At 46.0% G+C, this 14,406-nt stretch overlaps 1 protein-coding gene across 3 annotated transcripts in view; it reads left to right on the forward strand.

Moving 5' to 3' along the window:
• The window catches only part of INVS (inversin), a 132,557-nt gene that overhangs the window by 93,093 nt on the left and 25,058 nt on the right, over positions 1-14,406 (forward strand). For all 3 annotated transcript variants that reach the window (XM_028505629.2, XM_036021971.1, XM_036021972.1), the window contains one exon: positions 6,017-6,229. In XM_028505629.2, the coding sequence (XP_028361430.1) occupies positions 6,017-6,229 (213 nt within the window). The remainder of the gene's footprint in view (positions 1-6,016; positions 6,230-14,406) is intronic.

Consider the following 14,406-nt stretch of genomic DNA (forward strand, 5'->3'; position numbering starts at 1 on the left):
TGTTGGTGAAGAAGGTATCATCAGTTAGTGGACAAAGGTGCCACCACGTAGCATGAAAAAACAAGAAGCTAAGCTGGAAGGTCAGGGTTTTAGTCTCAACACAGATTTCCTGAATACTATGAGATCCTCAGAGTTCAGCTGGAGGTGTTCTTCAAGAACCCAGGCCAATGAAAAGGATGAGACACAGTGTAAAGTCTAAGCAGAAGAGATGCTTGGTGGAGTTGGGTCTAGGAAGATTCTAGTAATTTGTAGGTAACAGCTAAGTTTGTAATCAGACTTCCATACCAGAACTCCCCCCGGCCCAGGTCTGCGCTCTAGCTTTCATTGTTCATGGATTCTCTGACTAAGTGGCCCCTGCTCTGACACTGCCCCACCCTCTTAGCTGCCACAGCCAGTTCTTTCCTTCTGTCGTGGAAACTTTGAAGAGAAGAAAGGACTTTCTCTAGGCAGCTGTCTCAGCGGAAGCATGCTCCTCCTGTCTGGGGCCAACCCCTTCACCTTCTCCACTTCTTTCAGAACCTTTCCCGTTAGTTAAGTCCTCCATCCATTATTTTCCAACTCTTTGTTCTGAAGTTGGTATTCTCTGTCCCTGAAGACTGCCTTCTCTCAGACTGCCTTCACAGCCCCATTGCTGCATGCTCACCATTCATGCCCTGGCAGTCTGGCTTCCATCCTCACATCTGTGCTGAAATCAAGGTCTGAGCAAATTCCTAACGCTGCTGGGAATTCCTGACGAATTCCTGATTGTGAAACCGTGTGTGGTCCTCTCCGTCCACTCTCGCTGGCCTTTCTGCGTCCTGGTTCCCTTGCTTCCTCTTCTTTACCTTATTGTGACAATATCTTCTCTGAGCTTCTGTGACAGTTTATTTTCCTGATTCTCTTCTAATTATGCCTCCTCCTTCTTAATTTCTTTTGGCTCCTTTTCTGTTTTGTTGTTGTTGTTGTTGTTGTTGTTGTTGTTTTAAATATAAGCATTCTTCAAGGACTAGATCTTGTCTCTCAGCCTGTCTCCTCTGGCAGTCTGACCTCCCACTGAGGCTGCAGCAGTCGTTGGGGTCGTGGCGACTTCTAAAACTGTATTTCAGACTTAGTTATCTGTTCTGGCTTCACCTCATTACCTGCATCAGTGTCTAAACCCAACCCTCTTCGACTTTCTGGGACTGTCACCGTGTCTCCTTGCTGTTTTCCCACCTTTGAGCTTTCCTCATTCAGTTCATCTGCTTCCAAAGTAGCCTAAATTGTATTCCTAGTGTAATCGTTCCTCATGTCATTCCTCTGCTCGAATGCAGTCTCGTCTGAGGAGGTTGTTCTGGTCCCACCGTCATGTGTCCCACACTTTGTCCCCTTATACTGTGTCTTCCCCATTAGCAGAGAACCCCTGAAGATCATGGTCATCTCTGCATTGCTCACAGTCCTTTTAATTTTTGAAGGAGATGCTTGGTAAACAACTGTTGCATTGTCAAGTTCATGTTTTCAGGCTCTGAGTAAGCATCACCCTGCTTCATGCCTGCATTAGAAACTTCCGCAATTTCTAGAGCACATGCAGAATTAGATAAATTCTTGTGGCATATCTTACTTTAGGAGCAATTGTATAAAGAACTCACTCTCTCTATTATAGTCATATGACAATTGCAAAACAAAAACAACTTGAGGGTTCAGGGGGTTGGCCATTGAGGGAAGTCAGAAAGCCAAGTGGAATCCTCCAGACTGAGGTTTCGACATTAAAGTAGATATGTGAGAGCTGAAGACTTCTCCCTTGCAAATCCTAAAAAAAAAAAAAAACAGAAGAGAAAGTTTAAGCATCCTAAGAATTAGTGATGATTTATTTCTATAAAGCATTCATTCTACGATATTAGTGTTTATAGCGTGACTACTATTTTGGGGAAACAGTAAAAAAATATTTTGTTTGCAATTCAGTTCTCAAAGCATTGAATTTCAGACCTAAGTAAGCCTGTGATTTGAGGTGCTTACTGCCTCCTGGAGTAAACATATGTTAATTACAGACCAAAAGGCCAGAGGACAAATTCGCCTAACTGTACTTGCCAATCTATAGATGAAAAGAGACAGTGGCACTATTCCAGGTCCCTTTAATGTTTCATCAGCAATGCACCTTGATGCACAAGTGTCAGAACTTGGCACTGCCTTTTATGTTTATTGACATTCCAGTTTAGGCATTCTGCTCACCCCATCAGACCATTCCCACATGGCAGGTCCAATTGTATCTCGTCGCTTGTCTTTATCTGCATCACTTCTTGGCTGGTTACCATCAGTGCAGTGCTAATTTTTACTTCTCATGCGCTGACACTGACCCTTCATGTGCCCTGCATAGACATAATTTTTGCCAGCTCCTGCTGGCTTTCAGTCAATAACTTCCTGACAGCCACGGCCTGACATCTATGGGAATATTCACAGCATTTGAATGTTTCTAAATTGAATTGGGGGTGAAGAAAGATACAATAGTAATAATTACAATATGGTCAGTGGCTTAAACTCTAGAATCTTAAAACCTTGCTGGACATTTGGATTGTGTTCCTGTGATCAAAAATTGACTGAGAGTCCTAAATAAACCAGTCGTTTAAAAAAAGACAATTTTGAGAAAATTGAGGGAATTTGATCATGGAGTGGGTATTGAGTCTTACTAAGAAATTTTGTTAATACAATAATGACATGGTTATGTTCATATTATTATAGATAAATACTGAAATGCAGGGAGACGAAATGACAGGAGTTCTGGAATTTGATTTAAAATACTTTAGCAAAAGTAAAAAGGGAGGACTTGGATGAAGCAAATGTGGCAAAAATCTTGCTAAGTGTTAAAATTTGGATGATGAGTGAGTAAAGGAATATGTAACTACATACTCCCTACCTTTGTTTGTGTTTGAAATTTCTCCTAATAAAAGTACAAATTTTCATAATAAAGATTAAAACCATTTGAAAAGCAATTTTCATCCACAAATAGCCTGAGAGATCCAGCCTTCCTTTTTGCCTGTTACAAGGAAGAGAACAGAAGCTCAAAGAGGTACAGAGAATGCCCAGGGCCCCTCAGGTCTGCTGACTCCCAGTTCCACGTTCTTTAGGGTCTCTTATGCCACCTGTTACTCCTCTTTGTCACATTTGTAAAAAAAAAAGGCATGGTTTGGGCCTTCATTTCATAAACCAGATTCCGATAATCCTGCTTGTATACTATGTGAAAGACATCGCATTTTAATTGTAGAAAATATGATCAAGCTTACTAAGTATAGGTTATTTGTGAGTTGATTTTAGAAGTTTCATTCTATGAGGTGTAAGAGACCTATCCTCAGTAGATAGACGTGTTGTAGAAACATTATTGAACAGGGGAGTCAGTTACAAGGGAGTCAGGGGAGTCAGTAACTAGTTACATAACCTTCAGCAAGTTGCTTAATTTTTCTGGGTCTGTTTATTCATTTAATACACTAAATTAGCTCTACTATTATTGTGATCATCTTTTCCATTGAATGTGTAGTTATATTTTTTGAAGTTCTTCTGAATTTATAAAACTCTACCTACTTATATAAAGTGTTTTAAAGATTACATAGGCATCTTTATGTATGGCCTTCAGGTCTCTCAACAGGGGTGGCAAATTGAGCTGTCCTTACACAGGGGTTCCTTAATTTCAGCATTCGGGGCTGTCTTCTGAATTCCAAGTTCCCGTACTGAAGTGGCCGAACCACCCTTTGCTTAAACTGAAAACCTCATCCTTTTATGGCTTACTGTGACTGTTAGGTGGATTTTGAAGAGAAACCTTTCTTTTTCTACAATCATTGAATGATTTTCTGTGTCTAATGATTCATCCATATAATCATTTCTTCCTCCTCAGACATCAGCTGATTACTTCCTCCTAATATCTCTTATTGCATTGAACTAGTAACAGTCACTCAGAAAGAAATCAGACCAGTGGCTGCCATTGGATGGTTAGAACTACTAGTTTGGGTCCAGTGGAAATAATCTGTATGGTTAGTGACTGTGGCACAAATCATGCCACAGGGTATGTCCTGTAATGGTGACAGAGTAGCCGACATTCCGGAACTCCTTCCGGGGTGCCAGTGCAGTGCCGAGCTCCACAGTTGTTTCCTGTCTCCTGGCGCCCAGTCTGTGATGAGGGAGGGAGGGTGCGGCTTAGAAGCAGCGAGTGGGTTGTTGAAGATTGACCGTTATTGTTGCCATGGTTGGATGGTGGCTTTGGGCTTTGGGGTTTGGGGTTCTTGCCTCCACTTTTTTTACTTCTGGCATTTGCAAATGCTTAAATGTGCCATTTTTACAAAGCAGTCGTTTCTCTTCAAAAAAGGAAAGTGTATCTGCCAAGATATTAGCAGCAGTTAATTGTGAGGGAGGTGAGATAGGTGACTTATTTTCTTCTGTGTATTTATCTGATTTATTTTATACTTTAAAAATGAAAAATGGTTTTTTAAAAAAGAATTTGCTTAAAATCACACAATCAGAAAGAGCCTATTGAAATTTAAACATATTAACTACATGACAATAATACCTATCCTTTCTGAATAATACATTTGTCAAAAAGGTGCTATGTGCCCAGTGTATGAAATTTAAAAGGCATCAAGGGGTGCTGGATGGAAACAGGGTGTCCCTCCGGCTGGTGCCTCTGAGGCAGCCAACGCCCTCTCGGCAGCGCCACCTGTACCAGTTTCTTGGGAAACTTCTGGAGATATATTTTATACAGGTGAACGTACAGAGACGTACTCTTTTTGTACAAATGGAGCATGCCATAATATTGTTCTGTTTCTTACTTTTTTCATTTTCTTCATTTAACAAGACATCCCGGAGATTGTTCCTTATTTATTCATAGACTGCAGTAATGGCTGCATTATACAGATGTCTTCATTGCCTGGACGGCCTGTGCTTTATTTAACCAGCCCTCTGTTAATGGATATTGAGGTTGTTCCCATTCTTTTACTATTTCAAGCTGTGCTTCTGTGAATATCGGTGTACATAAAACATTTCACAAATGAGCGCAGACCTGTCGGACGAATGCCTCTGAGTGCAGTGGCTATGGCGAAAGGCAGATGCGTAAGTGATTCCGACAGACATGCCAAATTGCTCTCCCTCAAGTTTAAGGGAGTACGTGAGAGGGGCCGCCTCCGTTCATCCGTGCTGGCACAGTGTGTTCCTCAACCGCCTGATCTTGGCTGGCCTAATTATTGAAGTGCTCTCTCTCAAATGAGTCTTAATTTGTGTTTCTCTTAACTTAGTGAGATTGGACATATGTTTAGGAACCATTAGTATTTGCTATTTGGGGACCTCTTTTACCCTTGTTTTTAGTGTTTTTGTCCTGAAAAGTTTTGTTTTTTTAAAAATTTTATGTAGTTGCATGTATCAGTCAGAAGGTTTCTGAATTTTGTATCATTTTTTAAAAAGCTTTCCACTTCAATTTTTAAATAATCATCCACAATTTCTTCTAGTGCATTCATGGATTGATTGATTGATTGATTGATTTTAGATCTTTGCTTCATCCAGCATTTATTTTGGAGTAAGTGTGATGTAAGAATCTTTTTTCTCCCCAGATGATTACTCAGTTGTTCCAGCCCTATTTAATAATTCATCCTTTCTCCAGTTAAAGGGCCATGCTTATCATGTACTAAATCCATTTTTTTATTGCATAAATATTAACTGTTGGTCATCATAGGCTCAGATTATGAATATCACAAAATATTATTTGCAGTACCTTTCAGATAGGAGCAGGGAATTATTTGGAACATGAGAAAGAGGAAGAATGGTCACGTTCTCCCAGCCCCCAGTTTGTGAGCCAGGGAGCACAGCTCAGGACTTGGTACGGTCACCAGCGCCAAGCACCTGCCCCAGCCTCACGCTTGTTTTGCGTCCCTCGGAGCAAAAAAGGAGCAGCCCTGGCATGCAGAAGAGAGCTTTGCCTGAGGAATATCTCACTCTTAGAATGATGTTTTTGCTGCATATGAGTGTATCGCCGGTAGAGCTGAGCCCTGAATTACATTCCAACACTTTAAAAACCTTCCTGCTTCAGGTACACTCCCCTTGACTACGCCCTGCTCGGCGAGCGCCACGAAGTGATCCAGTTCATGTTGGAGCACGGCGCCCTGTCCATCGCGGCCATACAGGACATCGCCGCCTTCAAAATCCAGGCTGTCTACAAAGGGTACAAGGTCAGGAAAGCCTTCCGAGACCGGAAGAATCTCCTCATGAAGCACGAGCAGCTGAGAAAAGACGCTGCGGCCAAGTAAGTCCGAGCCGTTAGACCTCGTGTTCTCACCACTCCGAGTGGGGGGCTAAGGGGCAGAGTGGTGGGGGGAGCGGGGAGGGAATCGGGAGAGGATCTGAAGCAGCTCTGGTCCCCGCTGCTGCTCACCGGTCCTCAGAGCACCGAGGTGACAATGAAGGGTGAAGGCCCAGTCTGGGGCTGTTGCTCTCAGTTAGTCCTTGGTATTCTCACCTGCAGACAGAGCTGGCTCACCCACCCACGGGAAGGCGTGGGAGGGGGCAGCGCTGCGCAGGGAGCTGCAGGGAGAAAACTGGTCTTCTGGCCTCCTGCCTTTCCCAAGGGAACGTCCACCCGTGCGTAGAGCACTTCCAGTCGACTAGTCTAGTTTTGATTTGATTAAAGCAGCCCACTTGCATAAATAACTTGCTTTCCCCTACCTATTCCACAACAAATTTACACTAAATAATGTAAATTATTTCTTGCCTGGAGCCTACAGAGAAAATAGTAACTAAAAGGAAAATACTTGCCTCAAGGACCTCACGCCTTTTTGGATAATGATACAAAACGCACAAAATAGTCATCTGTGCCTGACTATACATCATGATTATTTTACCGTAAATGATGGATTTTAGATTACTTTTTGGTTTGCCCTTTCTCTGATACCTGTGTTGGGTGTTTTAAATAGCAAGAGCATCTATCGCGTTAGCAGGCGTAGAGACCAACACCTCCGACGGCGAAGGTGCGCACAACAGCCAGGTTCCGGAGGGACGGCTGCCGGGCCTCGACCTGAGTGCTTCCACACCGTGGAGCGTTCCCGCTCTGGGTCCCTTCCATGTCATGCCCACAAGGGGGAAGCATAAGTGTAATAAATAGCAATTAAAATAAGAGGCAGGACAAACCGTGTTAGCAAGACATGAAATACCACTATGACTGAAATACTAACCGTAACGTCAGCCTTCACTAGACAGGGTTGACAGAAACACATTATCTTCTGTGACTCCGAAGCTACCACAGTGGGGGGCATCTAGGACATACTAGTTTGCAGTGTTCTCCTAGTGAGGCCCTCTTCTCTTCACTTTTGCCAAAGAACCCAGTATTAACCTGCCTCTTTTTCCAGCCTTCTTATCAAAGTTGTCTGCTTGTGAGTGATAACTGTAAGTAGGTAATACACATGATGAATTGTCCTGACTTGTCACTGACTTGCAAGTGAGTATTCTCTGTGAGGGGTGGAGTATTGTATTTTCTTCTGCTGCTGTTGCTGTCAAGTCCAGTGTGATGTGTGAGAATCTAGCTTCAGAGTTTGAAGTCATAGCTACCTGAGTATGAGGTGCGACTCTACAAAGGCGATATGACTGACTTTGTATGTCCCCAAAAAGGAGTGCATGAATCCAAACACATTTCACTTTATTCTTGGAGAGGGGTATCCTGGAGTCCTCCTTCCCCGGAACTCCCTTTCCAGCAGAATAGAGGGGTTGTGGCAGAGAGGAGAGAAGACCTGGGTTCACATCCAGCCTCTGATGTTTATTGGCGATGAACCGAACACAGCATTTCTCCCTCCCGGCCTCAGCCTTTTCACCTGTACACAGGACACAAATTAGGCCAGTTGGCTCCCAGGCACTCTCCAGTTCTGTGGAAGCCCCACGTCTTCACTGTTACTGATCTCCACTGCCTCCTCCTCCTCTCCCATGCTGCCCAGAGGTCCTATGCCTGGGGCCAAGAGTTTGGATTCAGTGCAGAGCTGGGAACCGAGAACACATTTGTCAGAAGATCTTCAGTACAGAGGGAGGGGTTGCAAATAATGATGCTTACGTGAAGTATATAGTGCTTGACAATCGTTTTTACCTAACATGGCCTTTTGTAGCTCCTAGCCCAGAGGGCTTGATCCAACAAGGAGATTTAGGGAACAGCTGATTCTCCACCTGCACTTTCACCCTCTGACTTGCCGTCCTCATTAGTCTCACTCTTGCGGAAGACGGGTCCTCTTTGTCCTTAATTCTTAGTTTCTGACGTTCAGAACTGTGCTCACTGTGATAATATCTGAAGTTGCCAAAACTGAAAAATTACAACATCCTTTATTTTCCTCAGTCATGATTTTTCTATTATCGAGTGTCGTCATTGGAAGTAAACAAGTGTTTTCACACTTTACCGTTACTCCTCCAGTTGTTGTAGCACAGACCCCCGAGAGAAGTACTTTACATGGAGAAGAAACTGATTGCATTTTATTTCCCAAGACCTATTTCTGAAAATCGGAGTTGGTGTGTAATTTTGTGCTTCATTTTTGTTAAAAGGAACAGAAATCAGAACGTTAGGTTCTGCCGCTGCCCCACCAACTAAGGTGGCCCAGGCACGTCCTGGCACCTCAGTGTACGTCTCCCAGGCTGTCCCGGCGGACACCTCCTTCCCGAAAGTATGGACTTGAAAGGACCTTTTCAAACTTGAAGTGATTTCTAATTTACTGATGGAGAAATTGGGAGAGAAGTTTTAGTCTTATTTTCTAAGGCATGTTTTTTAGGAAATACTCTTTTTTTTTCTTTTTTTAAAGATTTTATTTATTTATTTTTAGAGAGGGAAGGGAGGGTGAAAGAGAGAGAGAGAGAGAGAAACATCAATGTGTGGTTGCTGGGGGCCGTGGCCTGCAACCCAGGCATGTGCCCTGACTGGGAATCAAACCTGCGATGCTTGGTTTGCAGCCCACGCTCAATCCACTGAGCTATGCCAGCCAGGGCGCAGGAAATACTCTTTAAGGAACACCTATAATCCATTTGAAAGCACTTTATAACTCATACCACACCACCTATGTTGCCCTATGTTGCCGCCAAAATGAACATTGCTGTAATTTATGTGCCAAAGCGCACAGTGGAACAGGAGCTAAAATAAGGCCGCACCTGTGTCGGTCACTCTTCCTCCCTGAAGCTTCCTTGGCCAGATCTCTCTCCCACTCTGCTCACGGAGCTCCTCCCGCTCTCTGGCCCTTCCCTCTCACGTCTTTTTAATTACACTGTCTCCACACTGAGGTCGGTCCTGGGGGGGGCCCTGCTGTACTTTTTTTTTTAATTAAAAATGTGTCTGCTTTTAAAACTCAAATCACTTCATCTCTGTAGATGACCCCTTAATCTGTCTCACACCTTGACCTCCTGGGCCTCTAACCCCAACTCATCTGTCGCCTCCTGGGCTTTGCCACCTTGCTGTCCTTTTGTGATGTGGCAGCATTTCAGCTCACTGGCCACCCCCATTTGCATGTCCCGTTGTCACCATCCCTTCAGACTCACTGTGTGTAGCCCACAACCCATCACCACAGCCTCTCTTCTGCCTCCCGAGTTCCCTGCTAGTGCAGCCACCGCCCATTGCGTTAGTTTTTCTTTTGAAATGCGCCTTTGTGTCCTTCTGCTTTCATTCTCTGTCCCATCGCTGGGTACAAGCCATTGTTCTTGAGTACCAGCCCGATGCTGTGTGAGACCCTTCAGCATTTCTTCCACTGCCATCTCCAGGTCTCCCTTCTCCCACTGCTGCCACCCTCCCCCACCCTCACACTTTGAGGTCTCAGCCATCCTGAACTGTCTCCACCTCCTCCCACCATTTTCTCTGCTGGCCACCTTCTCCGGGAGACCCAAGCTTATTTCCGGCGAGCATATGAGATGGAGTGTGCCCGGAATTACATAATCCAGTCCAGTGTGGGTCACCCCGTTCACAGTCTTGTGATGCTGAAGTCCTTTCCACAGGAGGTTGTCCTGTGTCTTCAAAAAAGTCAAACGACAGGGAACTCTGTGCCTCTCGCGCAGTACATTCCATTAGCGAGTGGCAGTGCTATCTAGCAGAAGTTCCTTTCTACCTTTTGGTTTGGAGAAGAGTCTAAATCCTCTTCGTAAACCAACCTGCAGGTAAGTAGAGTGCCCGTGACACTGCTCCTAGGCCCAGCCTCCCTTGGGCTGGATAGCAGACCCTCCCGCAGCCTGCCCCCGCACCTCCTCGTTATGGCAGTGCCTCTCTTCAGGTGACCTGTGGGTCTGACTCATCTGCCCAGGCCGTGGTCGGACCCCTGGGAAGTCACTTCCTTGATTCCTCTTCATGCCATTCCACTTCTCTGAGCCTCAGTTTCCCAGCAGTAAAATGGAACGCTTTCTTAATCCAGGACAGGCTTGGGGGCACCAAGAATGCCCTGAAACTGCACGCAGCGCTTCACGTGTCATGAACGTATGTGAATTTAGGGGGAGAGGATCTATACAGTTTTATCACATTCTCAAAGAGGGGCCATGAGTCAGAGAGATGCTGAAAAACTGGACTAAATGACATCTGAGGTCCCTCCCAGCTCTAACGTTCTATGAGCCAAAGGTTCTAAAGCACATGGCATTTTCTTAGTCCGCTGAGAGGCAGTCAGGGACCGAATATTCCTAGGCCTGCTCTTCAGCGGCAGTGAGGGGACAGACTCTGACAGGTCCCCTGCATCCGGTGCAGTGCCAGCTGAAAAGGTTGGAACTAAACCTTTCTGCCTGATGAGGTGATCAGCTTCCGCTCACTGGAAATGTTCCAGCAGGAGCAGAATTACCAGCTGTCCAGGGTAATACATGAGGAAGGTTTAAGTCACATGAAGAGCTCGTCGCTAAGATCTCTTCTGAGTCAAAGGTTCTGGGGGAGGTAGGCTGCACGGCTTTGCTGACGCTCTTCCCTCTGCTTGCAGTAACCTTCTCTCATGCCCCACCTTTCTCACTCCGACATTCTGTGGAGCCTTTTCTCCCCTCTTCCAGTTTAATCAGGCTCCCGCATCCTCCCATAGCTCTGTGTGGATTCCTCTGTCACAGGACTCATCGCATCCCAAACTCGCCATCCGCAGACGTGTATGGGTCTGACTCCCAACTAGACTATCAGTTCCCTGAGAGCAGGCACTGTGTTGTTTGTCTCTGCATCTCCACTGCCTAGAGTACTTGGTATGTAATCAGCATTTAATAATAAATACTCAGTAACTGCCCCACCCTGGGTCCAAGACTCCACATACATCATTCATCATTCCAGGCCTTAGTTTTCCCTTCTGTCAAATGGGAGGGTTGGACCGGGATCTCTCTCAGGTCTCCTTCAGTTTCCGTGCAGTAAAGTGTAAGTGTACCGCTTTAACTCGTTTGCCTTACGAGGCAGCAAACACATTTATGTACCGTTTATCCTCATAGTGCACGCTAACACTTACATGTTTATGCACTTGGTTTTCCAATTCCCTCCACATTTGTCATGAGCGGATTGCCATTTTACCGGTTCATGGCTTTAAAAAGGAACATGAGAACAAAGGGGTTTGCCACCACATATACTCGGTCAGTAGACCCCACTATGTGGTTTCCACAGAGAGTTGTCTTTGCCCAGCTTTGACAAGAAGAAATTCATTCGATCAGGTACTAATTCCATAAATATTCAAGTTTCCACTGCCGTGAGCGTAGGACCCAGGAGAGGTGTCAGAGATGTGATTGAAATGGCTTCATGGAGCAGGGGGTCGAGTGGTTTCACCAAGGAGCTCTTTCTAAAAATATCTTTATGCCCAGTCCTGTAGCTCTTCGTAAAAGTAATAATCATCACTTACATTCATATACTGCTCTGCAGCTTACAAAATTCTTAGTTCACTAAATCCATACAATAGCACAATAAAGTAGACGGGACAAATAGCAGACAGAGGCCAACTTGCCTGAAATCACACTGCCAGTAAGGGAGAGAGATGGCACGTGAGTCTCCGTGCTGCCCTGAGCCACCAATGTGGGGCTCGCGGGAATCACCCTACCAGCTGTGCTGACGCTCGGGAGTGTGTCCAGATCCCAGCACCCATCTGGTGGGCCAGCGTGGACCAGCTCTGGCCTCTTGTCTCTGACTTCCACCGTACGTGTAACCGCTGGTGGCAGAACCAGGCCCCCGAGTCAGCTTTTCTCCTGCCCCAGCGCTCAGGCCGTTGTGCCAGTGTTGTTCCCAGGGACTGAGAGAGGGGCGCCACGTCGCCATCATCAGTTCTGCAACCCAGCTCAGTAAACGTCTTCCTGCCGCTCTCACAGCTAACGTAGCAGAGCACACCAGTATCCTCCTGAATCCTTAAGGAAGTTGAGGAGATGAGCTGGCTCTAAGCTTCCACCAGGACTGTGAACAAGAACAACGGTAGGGCAAAGCCAGGTTAAATCGGCACAACAAGACACACTAACTAGCTCTCCCTTATCTGTGGAAACCATTTTAATCACATCTCTCTGACTTCTTGTAGGTCCCATAGTCATGGAAACTTGAATACACATTGAATGAGGAAAAGCCTGCCTATTTCTGTAGCACCTGATGTAGTTAATCGCCCTCTGGCAGAACTGGGCGAACACAGCACCCTGCAGAAGCCCTGTGGTATGGGGTAGGAAAAAGTGCCCACTCCGGGGCTCAGCCTCTCCAGGCCCAGAGGCAGCCTCTGCAGGTGCGCCCGGTGCTGAGACGCTGGCGTCCTTGCGCAGCCAGGCCATGTAAGCCGCTGCCCTTGGTGTGGTTCTCTGCACATCAGGCCATCTTTCGATTCCTTGGTTTCTTGTTGCCTCCCCCCTTTTTTGGCAGTTGTCATCTGAGCCACTAATGTGTGTAAATCCCCATCTGTGGGTCTCAGATCTGGTTAGGGGTGTCAGGGTCCCAGGGTGCGCCTTTGCTCCACAGTAGCCTGTCAGCGGCTTACAGCCACAGCGTGTCCCTTAAACCTTTCCTCTCCTGGATGGGGCAGCTCCAGGTCCACCAGCCTGTCACCGAGAGACCCTCTCCACCCCGTGTTGCTCGGACCCGCAGCAGATGTTGTCAGAGCTCTGTCCCCAGTGGACTGTCTCACCTCGTCACACCGTGAGCCTCTGGGGAGCTGCAAAAATCGCTCCAGAAAAGAACACAAACCAGACTGATTGGTAGCCCATCAAACACTGTTGTCTGGCCGTTTCCCCTTACAATAATAGGAAACTGTGGGACTGTTTTGTACACTAAGATCCTGCCCTGTTGATAAATTCCGTGCTAAAACGGTGCTTGCTGTGTCCTGGACAGGATCCCTTTTTTTCCTATGAACTAGAATAGTATTGGTTCTTTTTCTGGTATTTGTTTCCTAAACTTTACACAAATGTGTCAAGTTTATAGTGTAGCCCACCATGAAGATGAAAGGACTTTGGTGTTCTGCAGTAAACTGTCTGGAGAAGAAGCACTCACATTGCAGGACCGCTGTGCAGCCTGAGAGGCTTGGACCAATAGCCATGCTGGAAGCAAGGTTACTTGCAGGCGATCTGACCAGTTTCTTCATTTGACCCAATTCATTTTTTAGATGATGGGAAACGACTGAGTGAAATTTTTTTAAAAAACAAACAATTTTGTCACTGAAGTGAGTTTTGCAGGGAGACGTGAGGCCGCTGAGTTCTCGCTCAGCTGTGTGTTTGACGATGCAGCTTCAGTAAGTCGCTCATCTCCCCGCCTCCGTTTCCTCACCTACCAAACAGGAGTGTCGCCCTCCGCACTCTGCGCCCCCTTCAGGCTCTTGAACTATGGGCGGCAGCCCTGGCCTTCGTTGGCCAGATAGACAGAGACACACGTGCGGCATCACGGTCATCCCCCAGCAGCTGTGTCGTGTGTGTGTGTTGCTGTTGCTTTCGTTTTACAGTAGCAGAATACACAAAACAGGATGTCGCTGCTGCGTGATTCCCTGTTTTAGTCGCCCCCTTCACCCCAGTGATTATTACACTTCTACGTCAAGAGCCACGGCTCTGGGAGACCTACCTGCACAACTATGGGCTGTGTGCCACCTGGAATGTTTTTTTAAACTTAAAGTGCATCAATTAAAAAAAGCAATATACTTATATTCATAAGCTGCTGGAGATATTTAAATTATATATTCTGATGAGTATGTTCTTTCTCCCAAATCTGCTTCCATAATTTAACTGAAATGGAAAAACAACCCCCTGCAAACCCACCCCCCTTCAAGAAGTCTTCAGAAAGCTGAGCCCCTGGCTCTCTAGACATCCCGGTGACTCCAAAAAGCCCTCTTTGTCCTGTGGCTGCCTTCGGTGCGGGCCCAGAAAGGTCCACCGGGACAAGGTTCGCCCAGGGGCTGGTTGTGCGTGACTCCTTGGAATTGGAAAGGAAAGCTGCTTGCATTCCTAAGAGAAAGAAATGACCACTCACGTAACAAAACCTAATTTATCACCTCACAGCCCCGTTAATGGCAGTGAGATCCATGT

The sequence above is a fragment of the Phyllostomus discolor genome, chromosome 3, assembly GCF_004126475.2.
Source record: "Phyllostomus discolor isolate MPI-MPIP mPhyDis1 chromosome 3, mPhyDis1.pri.v3, whole genome shotgun sequence".
Lineage (NCBI taxonomy): Eukaryota > Metazoa > Chordata > Mammalia > Chiroptera > Phyllostomidae > Phyllostomus > Phyllostomus discolor.